The sequence below is a fragment of the Populus trichocarpa genome, chromosome 6 (genome assembly GCF_000002775.5).
Source record: "Populus trichocarpa isolate Nisqually-1 chromosome 6, P.trichocarpa_v4.1, whole genome shotgun sequence".
NCBI lineage: Eukaryota > Viridiplantae > Streptophyta > Magnoliopsida > Malpighiales > Salicaceae > Populus > Populus trichocarpa.
In genome coordinates, this window is record NC_037290.2 from 4,926,173 (window position 1) to 4,950,318 (window position 24,146).

Here is a 24,146-nt window from a genome sequence, read left to right on the forward strand (position 1 = left end):
TGATACCGAGATTAACCTATAGAAGACAAAAATGAAAAAATAACGAAGCAAATTCTCAATCATAAAAAATAAAACAAATATAGTATACATGCATCTTGATCATGATGCATTATTGTCACCTTTAGCAGATTAGTGTCCCATTATCATAATGCATTACCTCTTTTCAAGTGGGCCCCTAATCCCTCAGCTCTTGATGTTGCGCTTTATAGCCTCATCTCCCTTTTATATGCACCTTTTTAGCTATAATCTCTCAGGTGGTGCGTTTCCTAGCCCTACCTCCTTCCATTTGAGTGCGTCTTCGAACTCTCAACTATCTCAATTAATGCGCTTTATAGCCCTACTTCCTTCCATTTGAGTGCATCTTTGAACCCTCAACTATCTCAATTAATGCGCTTTATAGTCCTACCTCTTTCCATTCCTACCTCCTTCCATTTGAGTGCGTTTTCGAACCCTTAACTATCTCAACTAATGCGCTTTATAGCCCTACCTCTTTCCATTTGAATGCGTCTTCGAACCCTCAACCATCTCAGCTAATGCGCTTTATAGCCCTTTCTTCCTTTCCTTTCGAGTGTGCCTTAGAGCCCTCGACCACCTTGAGTAGTGTATTTTCTAACCCTACCTCATTTTGAGTGCGTCTTAGAGCCCTTGATCACCTTGGGTAGTGTGTTTTCTAACCCTGCCTCCTTTTGAGTGTGTCATCGAGCTTTTTTTAAAACCTTTTAGTCTCTCCTCTGAGTGCGCTTTCTAGCCCTCACTTCAAATACTGTCGTAAGGATTCATCATTTCTCAATATGACGAGTCCATCATCTCTCATTCTTTTTTTTTCTTCTTTACAATGCTTACTATCTAAAGTCTCTTATGAGACTTTCTATCGCAAGCATTGTAAAGAGGGGGGCAACTTTCATAACCCAATTCTGGGTTATTCCCCAAAATTCACTTTTTTTTCAAAATAAAAATCAAAAAATAAAATAAAGGCTGGCAATATGGAGAAAGCAGATCAAGAAAGACTACAAAAATAGAAAAAAATCAAGCTGTAATTTTTGAAGGAAATTCAAGGCCTAATTGTACCCCATTATGCCCAAAAATGGAGACAAAATGCAAATTCAAGGTCAAATTAAATTATTATTGGACGAATTTGCATAAAAATTAAGTCCATTGACATAATTAAATTTTTAATGGGCCAATTTGATTTAATCATGGGCCAAATTAAATTTTAATTATGTTTAAGAATTAATTTGGGTCCAATTGAAGGATTTAATTAAGTGCAAGAACTTAATTATACTTTAAATGGGTCAAATTAATTTTATTTGGGGCTTAATTGGTGAAACATTAAGTTTGAGAGCCTAATTTGGGCTTAATTGAAAAGATTGAAATTTTAAGAGACCAAATTTAATTTTTACCAAGTTAATTGATTGAAATTAGGGGCCAAATTGCAAGAAAATTGAAGTTTTGGGGTCAATTAGGGGCTAAATTGAAGAAATTCAAAGTCAAGGACCAATCTGCAAAAGGCGCCAAAATTGAGGAGCTTAATTCACAAAAACTGGGGGTGAAATTGAAGAAATTGAAAGTTCGATGGTCAATTAGGGGTTAAATTGATAAAATCCGAGACCAAGGATCATATTGTAAAAGGCGCGTAACTTCGGGGTTCCAATTAAAGTTCATTGGGGGCTTAATTGCATTAAATCAAAAGTTTATGATCAATTAGGGGTTCAATTGAAAGCTGGAGGACTCAATTGAAATTCAGTAAAAATCTCTACTTCAATCCAAAACTGTGCCGTTTTGAAAGAAAAAAAAAAGGGTCGTCTGGTCCCTGTTCATTGTCTTCCCCGTTTTACCCGAAAGAAACAGCGTGGGAACCTACTTTGCAGGTACATTAAATGCTTGATTTCTCCATCAAATCGAACAAAATTTGCACGAAACGGATCCCCTGCAATTCCTCTACAACCCTATGTGAACGTTTCAGGATGAATGACAGAACGGTGACGGCGTGAAGAGATCAACTCAGGCAGCCTTTTCCTGCAGATTTGACAACTCAGGAAGGCTACTTTGAACCAACGGTTGGGATCATTACCAACCAAATCAAGGGCCAAAATTTTACCCCGGTGTAGACGAGATTACCCTCTTCTACTGCCTATAAATAGAGGCTCCGTTGATGACCTGAGGGAGAAGAAAATAAAATGCAAAGTTGGCCAAAAACCAGCCTTCCCTGCACTGTTTTCCTGCAAACGGTCCTTTCTCTTCTTTCTCTCTCCACCGTGGCCTTCAGCCACCACCACCATCATCACATGTCTTCTCACCATCGTCCCCACCTCAAGTAGCCATCAAACCATCACACGTGGTTGTTGCACCACTTCTCTCTCTCCTCTGTAAAAATCTTCTTCTCTGCCACCCTGACCCAGGCAGCAGCATCAGCAGCAGCAACCACCTTGCCCAGAAGCTTTTATCCTTCCCAAAGGCAGCCAGGACAACAGCTCTTTCCTCAGCCACTCCAACAGTTCCAGCCGTGAGCTTCCCTTCTCTTTTGCAGGACTTTGTTCCTTCTTCTTCCAGTTGCGACCAAAGTGAGCCGCCGGCCTCACCACCTCCAGTTGCACCGTGCGCCACCAGTCAAGCCGCCAGCTCCCTCAACGCCAGGTAAGCCTCCCTCTTCTTTTCTTCTTCTACCTCCCTTCTCCTTTACCACTACAATGCAACGTGAATTATAATTCACGTTGCACCCTTAGTGCAACTTAGTCACTGGGTTATGCCAGTGACTAAGTTACTCTGGGCTGGACCTGCCTTAGCCCATCCCAATTGGCTGGGTCGGGTCCAGCCCATCCCTAAAATTAAAAGAAGAAGAATCTGGTGGGCCAAGTTCGGCCCAACCGTTTTGGGCCGATATTGGCCCCTCCTTTTTTGGACTGAGCTCGGCCCAGCTATCGGGGCCGGCCCAGTCCACATATGTTGTAATATAGTAATAATATATTATATATTATTATTATATTTAAAAAAACAAAAATTCCAAAAACATTTCAAGGGGCATTTTAAAATATTTGTGATTTTCTCAAATGTTTTTCTACCAATTTTGCTTAATATTGGATTGTATACTTACATTGTAAGATACAAGTCCGGTATTAAAATACCTGGTTTTCTCCGAAATATTTCAAAAAAAAATTCAAAACATTTTCAAAAAAAAATCTCAAATTTTTTTAAAATCAATTTCCTTTTTCAAAAAACAAAATTATTTTTTTTTTCATGCATACGGTCAAATTTTAAAAATTTTCCAATCATATTTTCATTAAAAGATTGCATCTTTCTCATGTTTTGAAAATAAAAAAAATGGATATCGTAACCAGTTTATGATTATCCATTAGAATTTGGCCAACATGTCAAAAATCTTTTCCCAATCCCTTTTTTAGGATCTAGATGTAGACTTTAATATTTGTGGGGTGTAAAATTATACGATAAAGTACACCCTCAAGTATTAAAGATACAAGGTGTAAATAGATGCAATGCAAAAATTCAGACTTTAGAATGGTTAGGATTTAACCCAATAAGATAGAGACTCTCTTATGAAGATAGATCTGCTTTGAGCTTTAGAAAAGACCAACGAATAGAAACTCGACTGAGAAAAAACAATCAAACAACAATGCAACTTACCTTAGGTAGGGTGCACTGAGGGTGATGCGTCTTCCCCTTACACAACTAGTCCATTACCCAGACTCTCGCAGACCATAGGTTCCTAATAACCATAATACTAGGTGGCGACTCCTAAAAATTAATCATAATTTTATGATTAAATTCAAAAACCTTTCCCAACACACAAAACCTCACACAGGAGACACGACAACGAGCCTCCACCGTCGCCAGACTACGTCGCCCCGCGACACCAATAATAATATTTATAATACAAATAATAATATTTTTAATATTAATAATAATATTAAACTTGCATGACTCAAGTTTAAGTGGGTCTACTTGTAACGCCAGGCCCAAGAGTCTTAGGTCTGACTACAATACCAGACCCAAGAGCCTTTAATGTGGGTTTGGTTGCAAGGCCGTGTCATGAAAGTGTGATAATTAAATAGAAAATAAATTAATATTACATAATGAAATTAAACAAAAAGAAGATTAATTGAAAAGGAAAAAACAAAAAAAAAACAACAAAGCAAAGAACTATTCTAATGAATAGTATTTTGCGAGGGGTACAGTAAAATCCCCTCATAAGATCACGATAATATAATAAAAAGTAAACAAAACAAATCATGAAGTTTAATTCTCAATCAAATTGATATTAAAAAATAAAATTGGAAGAAAAAATCTGAATCAACCAGGTTAACCCGCCGAACCTGAGATCCGTGTCATGAGAGTGTGATAACTAAATATAAATAAAATTAATATTAATAAACTAAATTAAACAAAAAAATTAATTAAAAAGAAAAAAAGCAAGGAAAAAAAAAACCTATAACTAAAAGGCATCTGCCTTTCACTGTGGATTTGTAAAGTGCAATCCACAGTGAAATGTTGACCTCTTTTAATTATAGTTACGATATTAAAAGATGAAATTCAAAGAAAAAAACTAATAAAGAAAAAAAAATTTGAATCAACTAGGTTAACTCGTCAAACCAGGTTAACCCGTCAAACTTGAGATCCGTATCATGAGAGTATGATAACTAAATAGAAAAAAATAATATTAATGTACTAAATTAAACAAAAAAAAGATTAATTAAAAATAAAAAACAAAGAAAAAAACAAAACAAAAAAATCTATCGGAAAAAAAAAACCTAATTAAGAAAAAAATATATGAATCAACTGGGTTAACTTGCCAAATCAGGTTAACCTGTCAAACTTGAGATCCGTGTCCTGAGAGTGTGATAATTAATAGGAAAAAATATTTAATATTAACAAAATAAATTAAAAAAAAACTTATAACTAAAAAGCATTAGTCTTTTAAAAAAATTTTGATGATTTTTAGTCTATAGTGAATGAGAACACAAAGGTAAAATTAAGAAAGACTAAAACTTGGAAGAAAGAGAGAGTAAAAAATAGAAAAAATGGTGGCACTTTATTACACTATAGACTCATTCCAACAGACATGGTCTTTTTTCATAATTCGCTTACTAATGCTTTTTTCAAGGTCAACAATAAGAGGGACGTTTAATTGGTAAGAAACGAACAGAACATGAAAGTTCAACATTGTTACAAGTGTGTCTACATTAATCCACTTTCCTTGATTCTGTCAATTTTGCTAGCTAGGGCTAGCTAACCTATCCCGTTCTACACGCCTAACTAGTAACTATTAAATAAGTAGCATCTTTTCTTAATCACACCACGTTTTAATTAACGTCAACATGGAATTTCATTGCATGATAATTAATTAACTGAAAGGAAATAAAAAGTTTTTTATTAAACAAAACAAAAATATCTCTTGAAGTAAGACTGCATTTAGTCAATAAGATTCATCTCTCCTCGCTAGGAGAGTTCACATTTTCATTTGCTTTCACAAGAAAACTTGGCTAGTTATAGCACAATATGAAATATTTTGAATTCAGTAACACAATCTATAATCTTTTATATATATAGACACACCAGTATTAGCTTAAATTTTGTATTCCCCTTCGAATCAAGCCATGTGACAGACATGGGAGTTGCCCAAATTAATTATATATAGACCTTCGGCAAGAACTTATAATCTTCAACTCGATACGCTAGAATGCTGCAAAAAAAATAATTCGATTTCATCTCCATTTGTTTTAGTTCAACCTCTTACTCCAGTAATAGAAAATACCTTGTTTTTCAATGCCTACATATATTCAATTAAACGAGCTGAATCTCCCGTTGACTAGTATTTATTTGCAGATCAAACCTGCTGCAAGTTATAAACTTTTGTTGAAACCCATCCTTTTAAATTAATATATGTCTCTCTTTTCGAAAAAAAATCGTTGGAAAATCTAGGAAGCTTCGTGCCTCTTTCATTTTTTAGGTTAGGATGTGGCCCAACGGTGAAAAGCTGCCACGAGGTCACTGTACCTGATTAATTAACGGTTCAAAGTAAACTCAAAGGAAAATTAGGCCACCACAAGGCAACTTGTGGAAAATGGAGATATGGTTAGGTCTGCAGGTTATTATAATAATATAATGGGGTGGCATCATATTTAGTGGAATCACCAAATTAATACTTCAAATAATATTTGATATATAAAGAACAAAGGAGTGATAAAGTACATAGAAGCGATAAAAGCCTATCAGTATATCATCAAATGAGTGGAAAGTACATAGAAGCAATATGACAGAACACTAGAAAATTATTGCTACAGGATGGGCTAAAAGCAATACATCAAACTAATGGCAATGGACACGAACATCAAAGCAAAGGTAGCAACAAGACTTGAGGCGGCTGAGGGTGGCGGCGGTGATGTCCCTGGTGAGGTGGTGTTGCCTGCAGCTACGGTAATGGCTAATTTTTGTCCCGCGGAGCAGTGGCCAGCAATTGTGCAAAGAAAGTACATATCACCCGTAACATTGAGAGTGATTGTTGCTGGTCCAGTTGTCAAAAGATTGTTTTGACTGCCTGTGTTGCAATTATCATAATCACTCTTTGAGACAGTGGCCACATCGTGTGCACCTGTAGTGAATGTGAATTCTGCCAAAGCAATGGTTTTGCCAATTAAATTTAAGCAACCCAGAGAGAGAAAATTAGAGTATTGAAGTTGAAGTACCCTTGATTTAGTTTTAATATCGAGATTACGTTTTTCTTCAAACCAATTTCAATAGGTATAATATATATATCGGAGCATTGACCAAAAAAGATTATCTTAAGGAAATTATATGCATAAAAATATCATGTTATGCTAGTTCACCTGCTAATTAACATATAATTCTTGGATTTAACCTTCAAAGATCAAAGCAGGATTTAACAGAAAGTATTAGAGATAAACAATTAAGCATAAATATCGGTGTTTTGTATGTGTAAGCCAACTTACTTAAAGTGTCACCAAGAGCGAAGGTTTTGCCTGAAGCCCAGTCAGAGTAGAAAGAGGTGCTAGAAGGACTTTTCCAACCGGTGGTGTCTCCAACCTCATGATCTACTGCCTCTGAGCCACGCAACAATAGTGATACTGCTCCTAAAACTACAAAAACAATGAGACTTCTCATGGTGGTTAGTCTAGTGTGTGTGTTCTCAAAGGTAAAGTCACCCCTTCTCTGATGATCTTTCTGTGTGGGTGAGGTTCCCTATCTTATCTTCTCATCTATAAATAGAGGGAGTTGGAATATTGTCTTTAGAAAAGGTGGGTCCTTTGGCCAATGGATTGGTGCCATTTGGAGGGAGAAACTTGCAAAATTGACTAGGAAATTTTTCTATCTTTATATATATATATATATATATATATATATATATATAAAAGGGGGTAGGTGCTGAATGGCATCATCATCAAGAAGTAAAACCGTGATAAATGACTTGATGATACCATATACCGAACTACTAAATGGGTGTTTTCAGTAAAATGACTTGCATGTACTTGAAAGTTGTGCAGGTGTAATTTTTGTATTTACACTTAGATTAATTTTTTATTATTATTATCTTGTTGATTTTTGGTAATTTTACAACTTAATAAATATAAATATTATTAAAAAATAGTTAACATATGCATTGGACAACATGTGCGAAGCTGTCCGATAACTAAACACTGTCTTCTACAATGATGTTTGAATTTGTTCGGCATCCCTTATATGATGAAACAGCGTGTGTGGCCAACAGCTGTCTGTTTTGGTGGCGGCAACCTTTTTTCATTTTATTTTTTATCTTCTCCTTGATTTCCACACTTGTCCTTTTAAAATTTCAAAACAGTCCCTCAATTTTTAATTTCTTTGGATTTGGTCTTTATTTTTTTATTATTATTTGTTTTATTTTGAATAATTTATAAAATTAAAATTACTTTTTAATTTCATCACCCTTTAGTTTTGTCATCTTTCAAATTTGGTCATTATTTTTTTATTTCTATTTGTTTTGATTAAGATAATTTTAAAAATTATTTTTTTTTTACAATTTCATCATCCTTAGGTTTTTTTCCCTATCGAATTCGATCCACATTCTTTTGATTGCTATTTCTTTACTTTGATAATTTTTTTTAAATTAATTTTTTTTTATTCCATCCTTCATCATTAAATTGATTTGGAATTGAGCTTCTTAATTAAACTTAGGTATGGGGTTTCACAGATTATAAGTTTTAAAGATTAACCAAAGTTTAGGAGATACGTCAAGGTTTTCTTGGTTTTTATTTTTATTTTCTTAAGCTCATGTTTTGTTTAGTTTTAGACTTTAATATTTATTCAATTGGAGGTTGAACATTATTATTTTTATTTATTTGCTTTCTATAGAGTTTTTCAATAATTTTAAAAATAATCGAGGTTATCTCGATTCTATTTATTTGTCATTTTTTGTTGAATTTACTCTGAAATTTTTTTTAATTGATTTGTTTTCAATTTATTCATTCAACATTAGATTGATTTTTAAAAAAAATATTTCGTCATTCAACATTGAGTTGTTTTATAGTTAAACTTCATAATTTTATTCAATTCACTTTCGTTGATGATTGTTTTTACCTTTAATTGACACAGATAATCGTTTGATTAAATAAAAAATATATTAAAAAAATTATTAAACATGACTGAGTGCATAATTCGTGTTGCAAGATTAAACATCTTAATTTTAGTTATTTTTTGATCAAATATCAATTGAATTAATTAAATGTCTAGACATTTTGATTTATGATTAAGAATTTTTTTATCTAAAAATATATTAAAAAAACCTGTATATTTATTTTTTTACTGACAAAAATTATTCTATCCGCGGTAAGGTAAATGTTAAATACCTAGTAGAAAATTATATGATGTGCCTGCATGTATATTCTGAAGAAACTACACTGGCTTTGGCACGTATTTCCATCTTGGCAACTAAAGAAGAAGAAAAAGGGATAAAATGTAGTAGTTGGTAAAGTCATGTGCTCTTGCATTTGTCAGGAATGTCAGCTGTAGCTATGAAATGTTGTCTTGTAATGAAATTGAAAACGCGTGAATGATATTTGTATATACTGGGTCAAGTGGAAGGTTGGTTAATTTATTCATATGTTATTATTTTGAATTTGAATGTATTAAGAATATGAAAAGGACCTTTTTATATATATAAATTTAGATGTGACTGATATGTTTACATGGAAAAAAAAACTGAAATATAAGAAAATAGTGGTGTTATTATATTTTTGGTTGCCCAAATAAAATTTAATTTCATTTTAAGAACTCATTTATTTTTTATTTGTTTGTTTACTATTAAAAAAATTAATCAATAAAAAAAATTTGGTTAAAATAAATTTGATTTGGTTTTTAGAAAAGTATTTTTTTTTATTTTAAGCAGAAAACAATTTTTAAAAATTATAAAAAAACTCAAAAATATCTTGTTATTTGTTAATCATATCGAGTTTATTTTTTAATCTTATTTTATATATATATATATATATATATATATATTATTTTGAATTTTTTTTATTTCATCTCTTAAAATTTGATTTTTATACCAACTTTGATCATTATTCTTGTTATTGTTATTTTTTTTCTGTTATCTTTTTTAATTAAATTTTTTTATCTATCATATTTGGTCCAAATTATTTTGAATGTTATTTATTTTATAATGAAATAATTTATGAAATTGATTTTTATTTCATTTTCATCTCCTTTTAATTTTTTTATATGTTAGATTTAATTTTTATTCTTTTAAGTTATTTATTTTATTAGAAATAATTTATAAAATTAAATATATATTTTTTTAATTTCTTTCTCATTTAATCAATCGGTGTGTAAGATTTACTTATGTATGGATGACCCAATAGAAGCCCAAAATGATGTCACCCCAAAGAGAGAAAAATCCAAAGGGCTGGGAAAAAATTGACGCCGACAAAGTTCAAACACGACTACGTTTCTTTCGAGCAGAAAACACTTATAAAGCAACACTTCAACGGACATCATCACTTGGGCACATTTTCCAATATTATGTACATATTTTCTTGGTAATACAAGTCTACTTACTTTAGGGTACTAGTGTAGCTAATGACTTTCTGACCCTCGTGTAAAACAAGCCTTCTCCAGATTTACTTTGACCTGGTAAAAAACTTATTTTGGTTAGCTTAGGGTTTATAACAAGATTAATAGCAATAGTATTTATTTTTTAAAGTATTTTGTATTTAAAAATATATTAAAATAATTTTTTAAATTTAATTTAAAAATTAAAAATTTTAAAAAAATATTTTTTAAACACAAAACAATCAGATTCTAAGAAATAAACACTCATCATCAATCCTCTCATGTGTTCTTATCTATTATAATATTTTTGTTTTTAGAAAACACTAATTAGATGGCTGATGCTACGCCGTGAGTCAATTTTTTATTTTTATAAAAAATATTAAAAAAATCTAAGATTCAAGAACGTTGGGTCTGCCAAGAGCGTTGAGTTTGATTGCAACATTAGACCAAACAATAATATTTGTAATATTAATAATAATATTTAACTTGTTTACCTAAATTATTATATATTTTAATCTTTTAAAAAATAATGATTTTTCTTCAATGGTAATGATAGTATTTTTAAAATTTATTAATGATGATGATGATGATAATAATAATAATAATAATAATAATAATAATAATAATAATTTATTAATTATCTTATTAATAATATTAATTATAATACAAATAATAATATTTTTAATACAAATAATAATATTTTTAATATTAATACTATTAATTATAATAAAAATAAGAATATTTATAACACAAATGATACTATTGTTTATATTAATACTTTTAATTATAATAAAAATAAACAATATTTATAATATAAATAATAATATTTAGAAACCTAAGACTCAAGAACCTTGGGTCTTGACGCCGAACCCAAGAGAATAAGGTCCTGATAAGAACCCATTAGCATTGAATTCTGATACCAGACCCAAGAGAATTGGATACGAACACATGACACATTACTCTTGGGTCCTGATGCAGTACCAAAGAGAATTGGATTCTAATAACACATCTAGTAGCTTTGGGTTCTGATATAGAATCCATTAGCTTTAAGATCTGGACACTGGATCAAAAAAAATTGAATTCTAACACACAATCTATTATTTTTGGATCCTAATACAGACCCAAAATAACTGAGTCCTGGTACCGATACGAATCTATTAATTTTGGTCCAAACACAGACGTCTTATCTATAGGTCCGGACACCGTACCCAACAATCTTGGTCCAGACGTAGAACCCCAGAGGCTTGGTGAAATTAAGTCCTTTGCTTTTCGAAGGAAGGTCGATTTGTATAGCCTGTTGTCCAAGTCACATCTTTGTAAAACGCCATAATATCTAGTCTGGTCTAATTGTAGGTGCATCCGGGCTTCATCGGCAACCAAGGATTCACGTCCTTAAAGGTCCCACGCAACAAGGACTCTACAATTCTATGGGCCCAGTACTAGAACAGTGGAGACCAGTTATCTCTGAGTCTTTCAAGCGTTCCCACTCAGACACTGATGGATGCTAATTTGTTTGGAAGATTTGATAGCCATTGGGATGTGTTTGCTAAATGTACTATAGATCGATGCATTTCGTGTGGTTCACAATTTTACAGCACAGAGGTCAAACTCCAGAAATCTCAGTCCAAGCATTGAGGAGGATACCAGTGAATGAAGATTAGATTTTCCAACTATGCCCCAATCATATGAATCCACACAAGGATTCATGCCTGCTCGTCAGATGCATGACATAGAAAGGCTCTTTAACTTTAAATGCAGTCATAATACACTTACAAAAACACCTCTCCATGATGAGCTTTTGATCCCTCTGCTAGAGCAGCAGCAGATTCTGAAAGAAACTTGGCATGAGACGGATGATTCTAATGAAACTAGTCCGAGACATGATCACAATCTTTTTTCCTAAATACAACGGTTGGATAGGGAAAACTGTAACAGATAAAAACAAAAGGTTCTGTTTGATAGGAGCTGAAATACATTTGCTGAAATAGATCAAAATCACAATTCCTGGGAAATATATCATTCAAGTTAGAAAATCAATGTTTGTATTTTTTTCGTGCTCCGGGTGGCATTAATGGTATCGGACCAGCATGTTTTTTTGTGCTCCGGGTGGCATTAATGGTATCAAACCTAGAACTTTTGACTTCCAATGCTGGTTTTTCTCTAATATAATAATGACTGGTCCAACATTATTGCTTCAAAAATAGAAACGAAGCAGCGGCAGAGATTGTCAATATCAGTATGTAGGACTTGGACAAACCTTGAGCTTGGACAGCCTGCACGAGTGCAAATGAAAAAAGAAAAACAGGAAAAAATAATGATAATTAGAATTTCGTCATTCAGATAATAATAGAAGCCAGATCACAGAAAAACACAAGCAGTCGCACAGACACTGCATCACCTTTCTCAGTTACCCTTCTCCGACTTACGAGGATGGGCTGTTGAGTACTACTGTATATGCATTTCCCTTTACTGTTATGAAAGAGACATGCAAATCCTCTGGTGGTAACTTAATATATAGCCCCTTAAATTCAGCTTTCAAAAGACAGCAATTTGTTGATCGCTAGAGAATAAAATTGTATGGCATGTCTAATACATTTTAATATGTCAGAGAATGGTTTGAGATAACAAATATCATAATCATATATGATAAAAGTGCTCAAACTAACTCAACCCACTGCATGTCCGTAGTTCAGTTACTGCATCATTATTTAAGAGAGAAGGATCAGAGATCCAGAGCGCAGTGCAGAGCAAAATGTAGCACTTTCTAGCAAATTAAGTCTGCTTTTGTTTCCGTTAGCTTTTCCGTTTGTAGTGAAAATAACGTTGGAAGGTATTTGATAATAAATCAAGTTATATTTTATATTAAAAAATCTATTAAAATATTAAGTTTGCAACGTAATTTTTATAAAGTTGTTTATTTATGTTTTTTTAACTGTGTTTTGTAAAATTTCTAATCGCGTTTGTTTTTGCGTTTTAAAAGTGCTTTTGAAAATTTTGAATTTTTTTTCTTTACTTCAAATTAATATTTTTTAGTATTTTTAGATCATTTTGATGCGATGATATCAAAAATAATTTTTAAAAAATAAAAAAAATTATTTTAATGTATTTCTAAGTAAAAAGCACTTTTAAAAGCAACCGTAACCACACTCTCAAATGTAATACCAAATATTTTATACATGTTTTTCTACTATACATAAACTTCAACTATAATTTTTATCAAACACATTTAAATTCAACTAACCACAACTAATATTTTTTTTTAAAAAATTATTTTTTAAATTACAACCATAAAAACTACCTCCAAAACAAACATGCTAAAAACTATCCGTGAAAATGAGACCCAGGAGAAAGCAATTCTAAAGAAAGAGGCAAACTGAATTCATTGTAAAGAGTAAGATTTGATGCCATGTACTATTAATTGTTTAAACTAAAGTATGCCATACAGCGATGTGATTTGGGATATTGGGCTCCTACAATTGGAGAAAATGTGGACATGTGCCCATTCTTCATCCACAAAGCAAAGTGCTTCTGGGATCGTGGAGGACTCTTTTCCCCGTTTCTTACTCTTCCACTTGAGAAGTGAAATGTAGATCGTTTCCAGCAGGGTTTTTAAAATTTCACTTGGTTTGTTGAATATTTTGTCAAAAAGAGCCTAGAATTAGGAAAAAAATTATATATACATATATATATGTGTGTGTGTGTGTGTGTGTGTGTGTGAAAGGAGACAACTAAACGAACAAATCTAATCCCAATATGTTGCCTTTTAAATGATATATGGTATAAAGAGTTTCATACCTTCAACGATAGAAGTGATGAATCTGCAGATGAAGATTTAAGTCCATGAAACCCAATATCGTATGAAATGCTTCCATCAGGCTTGAAAAGTCCAAAATTCCTCTCAGAAGTCGGCCCAGGCTTCAAATTCTCATTAAATACTGCAAAAATATAGGCCTTCACCACCATTTTCGGCCTGAGTGGTGTACCTTTCTTCTTTGCAAGCCTTTTACGCAGGTTATAATTATATGTCCTTGCATTATTAACTGTTGCTGCAGCTTCATTATCATCTCCACGTGAGGCCCAACCTGTCTCTGTAACTATGACTTCCATCTTTTTGAATCCAGCATCTTCCAGAGCAGCATAGGCTGCATCAATCTGCGCATCAAGCATGTTATCATAGTGCAAATCTGTTTTCATGTCATATATTCCTTTAGTTTTCTCGAAAAGGGCATAGTTAATATCAATATTCTCTGGATTGTACGTGTAGGCCAGGAAAGGATATGCATTCAAGCAGAACGGAGAACCAATTTGTGAGAAGAACTCCAAGAGCGGCTTCATGTATTGTGCAACATTCTCTTCAAATATACACGAAGAGGGAGGGTAAGAATTAGCAAAAACAGCTTGTGAATGTGCTGTAGTAATCTGAACTGCATCAGCCAAGCCAAGCTTATTTATGGCTTTGTAAACATTTTTAACAGCTCCCAGGAGAGCTTCCCAGAGTTCATTATCACCTCCTCCTAGAACTTCATTACCCACAGCAATCCCACAAATACTGGTCTTAGGAAGGAATGCTTGCACATTTTCTTTAACCCAAGACATGGCATGGCTAGCATTAGCACTCATGTCTTTCAGATATCCATTGGGAAGCCCAACAACAAGTTGAAGCCCAGTGCCACTGAATGCCTCGAGGACGCTGTGATCAGCATCATAAATCCGAACATTCCTAATCTTTGCTGCCCTGAGAAGTGTAGCAACTTCATCTGGTGAAGGGATGTTATCTGCAATTCTTCCATAATTTATTCCATAGGTTCCAGTGAATGCTTCAGCTGTTAGAAGCTCTGGAAGGAAAGAAGAAGTGATGACAAAGATAATTTCTTTAACCACTTTCTAATTTGTTTCAAGCCACCAAAGAACAAGGAACATAGAACAAAAGCAAAAACAACGGATAAGACCAATGAAATCCTCCAAATGTGTATTGAATTATGTTATGAGAATACAAAGATCAATCGATCATAACCAAACTAAATTTGACTTTTCCTATTCTCTGCTTTGTGTTAACTCGCAGATGCAAGACCGATGAATCCCAATATAGATCATTGAAAAGACAAGCTGAATTCACAGCAGCTCCTCATATTGACTAAATATAAAATGAGAGAAGACTCAATGATTCAGCGGCACTCTTAACACTTTAACAAAAATTGTAATAGTAAAATCATCCTCAGACAAGGAGCTCTATTAAAGAAACGCTATAACTACCTTCAATTCTTTACTTAGAAACCAAACAAACAAGGTTGATCCACCAAAGAGTTGAGTCAGTCAATTTCTAAAAAATGGCAAAAAGAAAAGAAAAATCCCATATAAGAAATTCGGACGGTAACAAAAAGAATAAAATATCAAGAACAACAAAATGAACTCTCTTAAAATTTTGTAAGCATTGAGCAATCATTGTGGGAGAAACAAACAACACACTGTGCTCCAGTTGACTACAGTCAATACACTTTAAAGTCACCAAAAATGAAAAGCAACCCAAGAAAATCCACCGTAAGACTAGCAAGCCCCCAGTTGTAATAACAAGCTAAAAAAAACCTCAAGACATCAAAAGGCTTAATGATCCAAATTCCATTCAATTCAACAAAAAGTCTGAGATCAACCCAAGTAAGATAGCAACAAAAGGAACCCATTAAATCAACTAAGAAAATAGCAGAAGAGGAGAAAATAAAATACCAATCTTTTGAGAAAAAAAGAGCAAGAACGTAAACAGCAACTGATGATGATGACAACGACGACTTTTCATTGTGAAGATCACACTGCCACCCCCAACAGAATAAACAAAATAACTAAGCAAAGATCTCTATTTGAATTAACTCCTTTAATGTTACTGAAACTCTTCTTCTTCGTCTATGCAGCTGGTAGTGGCATGCCATAAGACACACAAAAAGATTGCTTCTTTTAACTTTTTTAGCTTTACACATGGTTAAGCTTCAAAAAAAACTGTCTCCATCAGTTGGAATCTTTTTTAAATCTCTAATCTATATTTTTAAAAGGGTCTTTATATCTGTATCTAAATCTTCTCTCTCTATATATCAAATCCAAGTCTGTGAAAATTGCAAGAAGAATGAAGGCAGGGAGAGCTGAAGGTTTTGTTTTGGCGGACGTTTTCTGGGGGACGTTTTATTATAGAAGTGAGTGAAGGGTTTTTTTTAACTCTTTATTGGTTTTGAACCCGTTTGGAATTAAGGTTCTTTTTCGTCAAAATTTTTAAAATAAGTTTTTTCTAATTATTTTGATATAGTAATATTAAAAATACATTTTTTAAAAAAATATAAAAAATATTATTTTAATATATTTTCAAAATAGAATTATTTTAAAAAACAATAATTAATTTATTTTTTTATTTTTTATATTGTAAAAAAGGAAATTGGACAGATTCAAGTCCAAGCATCATATTGTTGTCAATTTGGGAATCAAAGTCCAAAACTAGGCAATTAGCTGATGATCAAAGGGCCAAAAAATTATGGGTAATGGTACTGTGTTCTTAAAACTTCCCCTTTTTGCTTATGCCGTGAACACGAGTGTAGTTTGCTTCTATTGGTCACTGTATGCTCGCCTGCTTCAGAGGTTTTGCATTTATTTTCACCAACCACGCGCTTACACCATGGCAGGCCCACGCTTTTTAAAAAACAAAACAGAGAAAAAGTTAGCATCACTCATTATCCTCCAATTATACTATATCAGCATTATTCATGCACGTATAAATTACTTTGAATGACTTGTTTATTTTTTTCACTTTGATTTCTTAAAATAATAATACTGGTGGCATTTTAGAAATTTTGAGAAAAATACATTTTGATCTTGTAACTTTTAAAATAACACAAATTATACGATTTTGATGCCTCGATATTTTTCAAATTGAATTTTGATACCAAAGTTACAAAACCGAGTTTAGATATATTTTTAGTCTATGATTGAGAGAGGAGGGAGGGAGGGAGGTCGTCAAATTCCAATGATAGAGAAAGAAAAATATTATTGACACCGATTTATGCTGCCAAAACGGCCGATGTTGTGTCAAATAGTTTCATTAGATGAGGGGAGTTCATATTATGTGTTTTTTTACCTTTAAAGTTCATGAAAAAAATGTATCTAAGCTCGGTTTGATTTTTAGTTTCAGGTTGATTTTGGTTTTTGGGACATATTTTTTATTTTTTCAGGTCATTGATAGGTTTATAACAATTTCAAATGTGTTTGTGAGTGTTTTTGGTCAAAAATAGATAGAAAAACTAGTTTTTGAATAAAAAAACTTAAGCTCTGATTTTTCATCCATCACAGTAGCCAAAATCTGGGCAAATCAGACAATGCGTTGTCTGATTTTTTTTTTAAAAAAATGGGTCATCCATCTAAGTTGCAAAAAAAAAAAAAAAACAATAAGGGCTCAGTTGCACGGTCCTGCTAGAATAGGCCTGTGTGTAGGCCCTGACGAAATGGATCAGGCCAACAATGTTTTTTTCTTTTTCTTTTCTAAGATATTGTTCTAATTCTTTTTTAAAATTAATGCTTTTTATATGTTTTTTTCTCTATTTTTATTTATATTTAAATTAATACTTCTTCTCTCGTCCCTTTTATTCAGAGAACATCTTTTTAATGATAATTATTTTTTTGTTTATGCATTTAAATTTTGAAGAGTTTTCATGATTTATCTATGATTTTTTTTTTATCTTTTGTATAGATTAACTTTATTTTTTAAAATAAAAAAAATATTTTCAGATAATGTTAATTTCTAATATGTGCAACTTTGCATAGTGTTTTTTTTTTTACTTTTATTTTATTCGATCAATTTAATTTGTCTTTCTATTTTTACTATTTTTTTCTTGAATAAAAATACTATTTTAATAAATAAATTTAGCAAACACAACCGGAGATTAAATATCTTGATCTATATATGTCTCTCGATTTTTCTATTTTTTTGTAGTTATCATTTATATTTTTTTTTCATTTATTAACACACATAGATTTATTTAATTACATATATGCATAAGCTTTTTTATTTTCACTTAAAAAAAATTAAATACAAAAATATATTGAAAAAACTTGTGTATATAATTTTTTTATTTAAAAAACAAATATTTGACCAATTGAGAAATACGAGTCAAGTATCTTGTATTAGTTCTAACTTCACACTCAATCATTTTACTATACTATTGGCACACAATATTTTAAATTATGATTTTTAAATTGAAGATAATTTGAAATTCTATCTGAATAAAAAGTTTTCACAATAACATCAAATATAATCCTCTTGATAAAATTTATTTTAGTAAGTTTAGGTTCAACCTAACACTCGATCTGTTTAGAAGTAATACCTTATTTAAAAAAAATCATACATGAATAATTTTTTAAAATATTATGGCGGGATAAATACTTTTTCTCTTAACTTTTTTTTTAAACATTGTTTTTTTATAAAGTTTGTTTCATGACTTGAGTTACGGATTTAGTTGATTAATCCGAGTTGGCTAGAGTGGTTTTTTGTTGCTTTTTTAAAATTGATTTTCTTTCATTTTCGTACTTCAACAATGAATGTTTTAGGAACTAGCTTTTGTTTTTTTTTTATTTGTTGTTTATGGGAGATCATTTTTTCATAACTTGGGTCACAAGTTTGGTCTTTTTTCTTAGGTTTACTCGAGTTGTTTTTTATTTTTATATTGAATATTTTTTTCATTTTTGTCATTTTTATCCTTTATTGATTGAAATTCAGCTTCTGAATATATTTTAATTTACATTCAATATAATTATCACGATTTTATAACTCGAGTTGTTGATTGATCTGAATTAATCCAATATATTATTATCTTAATTATTTTTTAAAATATATCATTTAATATATCACAATCTCAATATATACAAAGTTTTCCATCCAGTATACATTAAATTTTAGATTTCTTAGTATCTTTATGTTTTTTACGATTAGAAAAATAATTTGTCCCACAACTAGTTAACGCTGTGAAGTGAATTCTTTTAACCTTTGCAACAAATTTCACCATCGTCATTCCTCAAAAGAAATTTAAACAATAACTTATAGTACGAGAGTCTCCTTAGTTTCAACTAATTTTCTGTCCTTCTAATCAGAGAAAAAAAAATACAACCTGCAAACTCCACACTTTCATACTTGATCATTGGTTACAAGTGACAACAATCTATTGTATAACGAGGTTAAGACCTGAAAAGGGGAGGCTCATGATCAAGTCCAAAGAAAAACATACTAATAATGTAGAAAAACCAAAAAGATATTAAAACTATAATAATTATAGAAAAGAAAAAAAGCAATCACAGTGTGGAAATGGGCGTTAAAAAGTGATGAAAGTTGAGTTTTATATAAAAGCGTCTGGCATGGAGTGATTGCTTTATGTTGGTTTATCAAAAGAAATCTTTCAAGACTTGGAGGTGTGATAGCTATGCGTGTGTGTCTGATATCTTTAGAGCTGGCTCGAGAAAATGGTGCTTGGTTATTAAGGTTAACAAAAGCTGGAGATGGAGAACCTTTCTGGGCCTTTTGCCTCACCAAACTACCAGGCTACACGCAAGGGAATCTACTTTTGCATCATCTTTTTCCGATTTCATGCAATGTTGTGATGGGTTCTCTTTTTGGAAGAGTTTTTGGCAACTACACAAAGGAACAATACTCCAAGCATGGTGGGATTCTTAGCTCACAAGGACACTAGGACGACTCCACTTGGATGCGTGTTGGAGAAGGTGAAGATTGGACTAGATGAAGTCTTGTGAATGGGTTTTATTGGAGAATGGGCTAGGGTTTTCCTGCCTCGTGATCTTGTTGCTGAATTGGGTTTCATGAGTCCATGAGATGTTAGCTCAACGAGATAGTTAAATGATAATATATAGTGTTTTTTCTTACAGTTAAATGAATAATTTAACCATGACTAAAATTCTCATAAATCCTTTAAACCTGATTTAGATGACCAACTAAATCATTCATCTACGCTACGTAATAAAAAAAATATTTAAATGTTATTAATATATTTTTTAAAAGGAAAAAAAAATTTTGATCATGAGTTAAAAAAAACTTAATATATATTGAACAATATCTTTTCAAAAAATTTGATGGTGACATGTTGGATATATATTTATTTTTTTTATAAAGTGTTGAGACGACAAATCATTCTAAGTTAATCAGGCTAACATGCTAAACTCGCGACCTGAATCATGAGATCGTAATAACTCCATAAAAAATAAACCAAAACAAGTTACAAAGTCTAATTTCTAATCGATTCAATATCAATAGATAAAATTGAAAAAATAAATCAATTAAAAAAAGAAAAAGAAAAAGATCAAAGTGAACTCAAGTTAACTTGACAAACTCGTGGCTTGGGTCATGCACTCCATCGGTTTTAATAACTTTTTATTTATACAATTATTTTTATTCAATTATATGAAAATAATGTGTGTTTCTCTTGTTCTATATTGAATAGTAATTTTTTTTTATAGAAAATAATAAACTAGCCAAGACTAAAATAAAAAAAAAGCCTAATTTATTTAGTTAAATAACAAAAAGAGGCATTCAAAATAAAGAAGATGGAATTAATTTTTTCCTAAGTCCTGGGACTAAGAATGCATCAAACAAAAATAATTTAAGAAAAAAAAGCAAGCCAGGTGTTGGCTCATAAAAAAAAGGCCCAGCATGCTCGCCATGCTTCTTCTTTTTTTTATATATATATATGAAAAGATGGATGACACATTGTTTTCTCTTTAATTTATTAAAAAATAAATACACAGACAACTTGTTATTTATAGCCCCGGAAACCAGTAACATAAGGTTGGTGGAAAATCACGGCATTTTTTACCCTTTTTTTCCAAAAAATCTAAAACAAATACCCTAGAGACTTAAATAAACCCATTAATGGGTTTCATTAACCTAAAAGTCGAACAAAAACTTAAAAATTAACCAGAATTTAAAAAAAAAATGAGCTTATATCTACCTTTTTGGGCAAGGAAATGGCCAAATAATACCTAAGTAAGACTCCTCTTATTGAATGGAACCCGTTGACACAAAAAGTAACCTTCTTTATAATTGAAATCGGTGCCAACACACAATTTTCTCTCTTAAGCACCAAAATTTGATGATTTTCTCTCTTCTATCTCAAATCAAGAACTTAAAAATAAGAAAAATAAAGTTTTAGATCAAAATTTAATTGTTGAAAATAAACATACCGAAAATTAATCATTCAAAAAGTAAAACGATCAAAATAAACTTTTCATGACAACTTTAAAATAACCATATATTTTTCTCACTTTTTTTACTGTGGTCCCTTGTCTTTTAATTGTTTTCATTCCTTAACAAATTAGAAGCAATTGGCCATCAATTTGACCACTTGAGGATCAAATCACAAAGAATAAAAGTTTGGGGTCGAGAAAAACAAAGCATTGTCGCTGGGCCTATATTGACGTGGTGTGCAATATTTTCACCATGGTATTTGTTAATAGCTGACTGAGTCTGAAAAGTAAGCTTATTCTCTATTCTATGATTGGGCCAAGCATGGCCCTTAATGTAAACACCAAAATCAAATTACTAAGATTATATTTGGTATAAATTTTACAAAAAAATTTAAGTTGTTTTTTAACTTTTGATTTTAAAAAAATCATAAGTTGTTTGGTTAGAAATAGCATTTTACTTAAATAAAAAATAAGTTATAAAATTGAGTCAAAATCTTATTTTAATAAAAAAAATTAAAATTTAACATATGGATTACAACTTATACAATGTGTACAAAGTATAATTTTGGACCTATAATTGCAAAGTGTTATTTCGCATAAAAAACAAGAAGTTGTAGATTACTTTCTCGTCTTTTAAACCAGATTTAGATGAGCTTATCTTCGATTCTCTAATTGGACAAAATAATAAAATTAAATGAATTTATATATCATCTATTTTTACATTTTTATTAGATAATAAAATTACTAATATCCTCTAGCAAGATAAGGTTGATGCATGAACATTTTCTATGTCAAGTTGGAAATTTCGAAGCAAGCTTTACAGCAAAAGGTTAGCTGACCAGACCGGAATACCCTTGAGCATTTTGGAAAATGACTGGATCAGATTACAGAATCCAGCAAACCTTATCCTCTTGAATAAAACTTCCCAAACTATCGACACCTCTAATTTTTCCCACCAGAAACAAATCAAGAAAAATGGCAACAGCATTTCTCTTAACTGCAAAACCCTTCCTCTCCTCCTCTTCAACACCATCTTCTCTATCTTCCCTAACAAATACACCAGTCCTGCTATCTTGTGCGCAGCAAAAGAAATGTAATGCCACGAGACCACTGACTTTATGCAAAACTCTCAGTGATGAGTCACCGCCTGTAACACACTCTCCGGTTATAATAACCAAAAGAAGCTTGTCTATTTGCTTCTTAACCAGCTTTGTATTCTCATTGGCAAGTAGAGGTGATTCTAGTGCCAATGCAGCTATATTAGAAGCTGATGACGACGAAGAGCTAATGGAGAAAGTTAAGAGGGACAGAAAGAAGAGGTTAGAAAAACAAGGAGTAATTAGTTCTGCTAACCAGGAAAAAGGTTAGGTCTGTTATTTCTCTTACATGCTAACAGATTAACTCAGTTAATTTGTAGGCTTTTTGTTAACTAGGTCTTAAGTCCTCTTTCAGTATATTGTCACCTTATGATAGGCGATGTTTTCTCAAACTTTTTGCCATGGAATGATCTGTTGCAGGTTATTTGCAAGATCTTGTGTACAAGCTGAGCAAAGTAGGTCAAGCGATAGACAAGAATGATCTATCTACAGCTAGTTCTGTTCTTGGGGGTAGCACTGATACAGATTGGGTCCGAAAGGCTAATATTGCCTTCACCAAGGTAAACACAACTATTTATATTCGTGATTGACTGTATATTAGTTGCTAGGAATGTTGTTCTTTCTAAAAAAAACTCCTTGTTGCCGATGACGTGTTACCCCAGTATTAGGACCATCGCGTTAGTGGGATAGAGGCAACCTATTGATTCTATCGAAATGTGTTTATTTTCTTTCAAGGCGTTAAACAGATTGATGATTCAGCAGTCCTAAATTCATTTTCTCGTTCAAGCTTCGATTTTGTAATCATGAAGTTTTGTGCATGCATTTGTGTATCATGATTCCTTTCTGATGAACTCTGATTACTTTGGTGCCATTTCCCTACAGCTGAGCTCTAGTCCTGACGAAAAGACTCAGGTGGACAGCTTCAATTCTTCTCTAGCTTCATTAATTTCATCAGGTTGGTTATCTTTCCACTGTGTTCACTCGGGATATATATATGACTTATATTTGTGTCATGACATTTCAAGATAATCGTTACCGTCTGGGTCTCTGCAGTAGCCCAGCTGACATCTGAACACCATTTTCTTGGATGTGAATTTAGCACTTAAACTTGAATGATATGATTATACAATGGTTGTATGACTTGACTATGTTTTTCGCTTTGCAGTTACTGGCAATGACATTGAATCCTCCAAAACTGCTTTTGTATCATCAGCCACTGCTTTTGAGAAATGGACAGCCTTGACAGGGCTGGTTGGACAGCTCAAAGGGCTTTGAAAAGGAATCTGGATATTGATGGTCCTTCATTTCTTTTTTGTTGTGAGGAACATTTGAAGTTCTTTGATTTCTATCATTCAATTCTTCACAGGCTTTTCTTCCTAGCTCGAGTAGTTCCTGCAATATCAAAACGCTATTTTACTTGCATACGAGTTGTAATTTCTTGCTCAATATTTTTGATCTTTGGTTAAAAGTAATAATATTTATCGCTATACCCTGCAAAATTTGTAGTTATTTGTGCTCTTGGAATTTTTATCGACCTGAATTCTTTTCTGTGATTACTGATTCCTGCATATTCACCAGTTGTGCACAAATCCGCAATCATGGGAATAACTCATATCAGAACTTGAACTATTAACAAAATTGTAAAATCCTAATCTTGTACAGCCTCGACGTGTAAAAGAGCGGCCAAATCAGGTTCACGATTTACCTGTCTTCATCCCATCCTTGCTCCATAGTTTTACGGAATTCAACAAAAGATGAACAGTAAATTGAAACTCACCA

At 32.0% G+C, this 24,146-nt stretch overlaps 3 protein-coding genes across 3 annotated transcripts; 1 reads left to right on the top strand and 2 right to left on the bottom strand.

Moving 5' to 3' along the window:
- Positions 1-6,151: 6,151 nt before the first annotated feature.
- LOC7485466 (umecyanin) lies at positions 6,152-7,220 on the bottom strand. Its single transcript, XM_002308941.4, has 2 exons — positions 6,963-7,220; positions 6,152-6,622 (listed from the first exon to the last, which is right to left on the bottom strand). Exons 1-2 carry the CDS (start codon positions 7,132-7,134, stop codon positions 6,303-6,305), a joined length of 492 nt encoding a protein of 163 aa, XP_002308977.2. The 5' UTR covers positions 7,135-7,220; the 3' UTR covers positions 6,152-6,302.
- Positions 7,221-11,844: 4,624 nt separating this feature from the next.
- On the bottom strand, positions 11,845-16,234 carry LOC7485467 (glucan endo-1,3-beta-glucosidase 14). The gene is made up of 3 exons (XM_002308942.4): positions 15,775-16,234; positions 13,849-14,888; positions 11,845-12,326 (listed from the first exon to the last, which is right to left on the bottom strand). The coding sequence occupies exons 1-3, from the start codon at positions 15,842-15,844 to the stop codon at positions 12,240-12,242; spliced, it is 1,197 nt and encodes a 398-aa protein (XP_002308978.3). The 5' UTR covers positions 15,845-16,234; the 3' UTR covers positions 11,845-12,239.
- A 5,955-nt stretch (positions 16,235-22,189) lies between these two features.
- Positions 22,190-23,876, top strand: LOC7485468 (thylakoid lumenal 16.5 kDa protein, chloroplastic). Its single transcript, XM_002308037.3, has 4 exons — positions 22,190-22,633; positions 22,788-22,927; positions 23,250-23,322; positions 23,533-23,876. Exons 1-4 carry the CDS (start codon positions 22,246-22,248, stop codon positions 23,640-23,642), a joined length of 711 nt encoding a protein of 236 aa, XP_002308073.1. The 5' UTR covers positions 22,190-22,245; the 3' UTR covers positions 23,643-23,876.
- The last annotated feature ends 270 nt before the right edge of the window (positions 23,877-24,146 follow it).

What these genes read in the sequence shown, in the direction of transcription:
- LOC7485467 (XM_002308942.4), bottom strand. Translation starts at nt 15,844, where the DNA reads ATGAAAAGTCGTCGTTGTCATCATCATCAGTTGCTGTTTACGTTCTTG. An exon ending in CTTTTTTTCTCAAAAGATTG is followed by an intron (nt 14,889 to 15,774) that starts GTATTTTATTTT and finishes CTTTCCTTCCAG; the next exon opens with AGCTTCTAACAGCTGAAGCA. An exon ending in CATCACTTCTATCGTTGAAG is followed by an intron (nt 12,327 to 13,848) that starts GTATGAAACTCT and finishes GCACTCGTGCAG; the next exon opens with GCTGTCCAAGCTCAAGGTTT.
- LOC7485466 (XM_002308941.4), bottom strand. Translation starts at nt 7,134, where the DNA reads ATGAGAAGTCTCATTGTTTTTGTAGTTTTAGGAGCAGTATCACTATTG. An exon ending in CGCTCTTGGTGACACTTTAA is followed by an intron (nt 6,623 to 6,962) that starts GTAAGTTGGCTT and finishes TTGCTTTGGCAG; the next exon opens with AATTCACATTCACTACAGGT.
- LOC7485468 (XM_002308037.3), top strand. Translation starts at nt 22,246, where the DNA reads ATGGCAACAGCATTTCTCTTAACTGCAAAACCCTTCCTCTCCTCCTCT. An exon ending in TTCTGCTAACCAGGAAAAAG is followed by an intron (nt 22,634 to 22,787) that starts GTTAGGTCTGTT and finishes GATCTGTTGCAG; the next exon opens with GTTATTTGCAAGATCTTGTG. An exon ending in AGCTTCATTAATTTCATCAG is followed by an intron (nt 23,323 to 23,532) that starts GTTGGTTATCTT and finishes TTCGCTTTGCAG; the next exon opens with TTACTGGCAATGACATTGAA.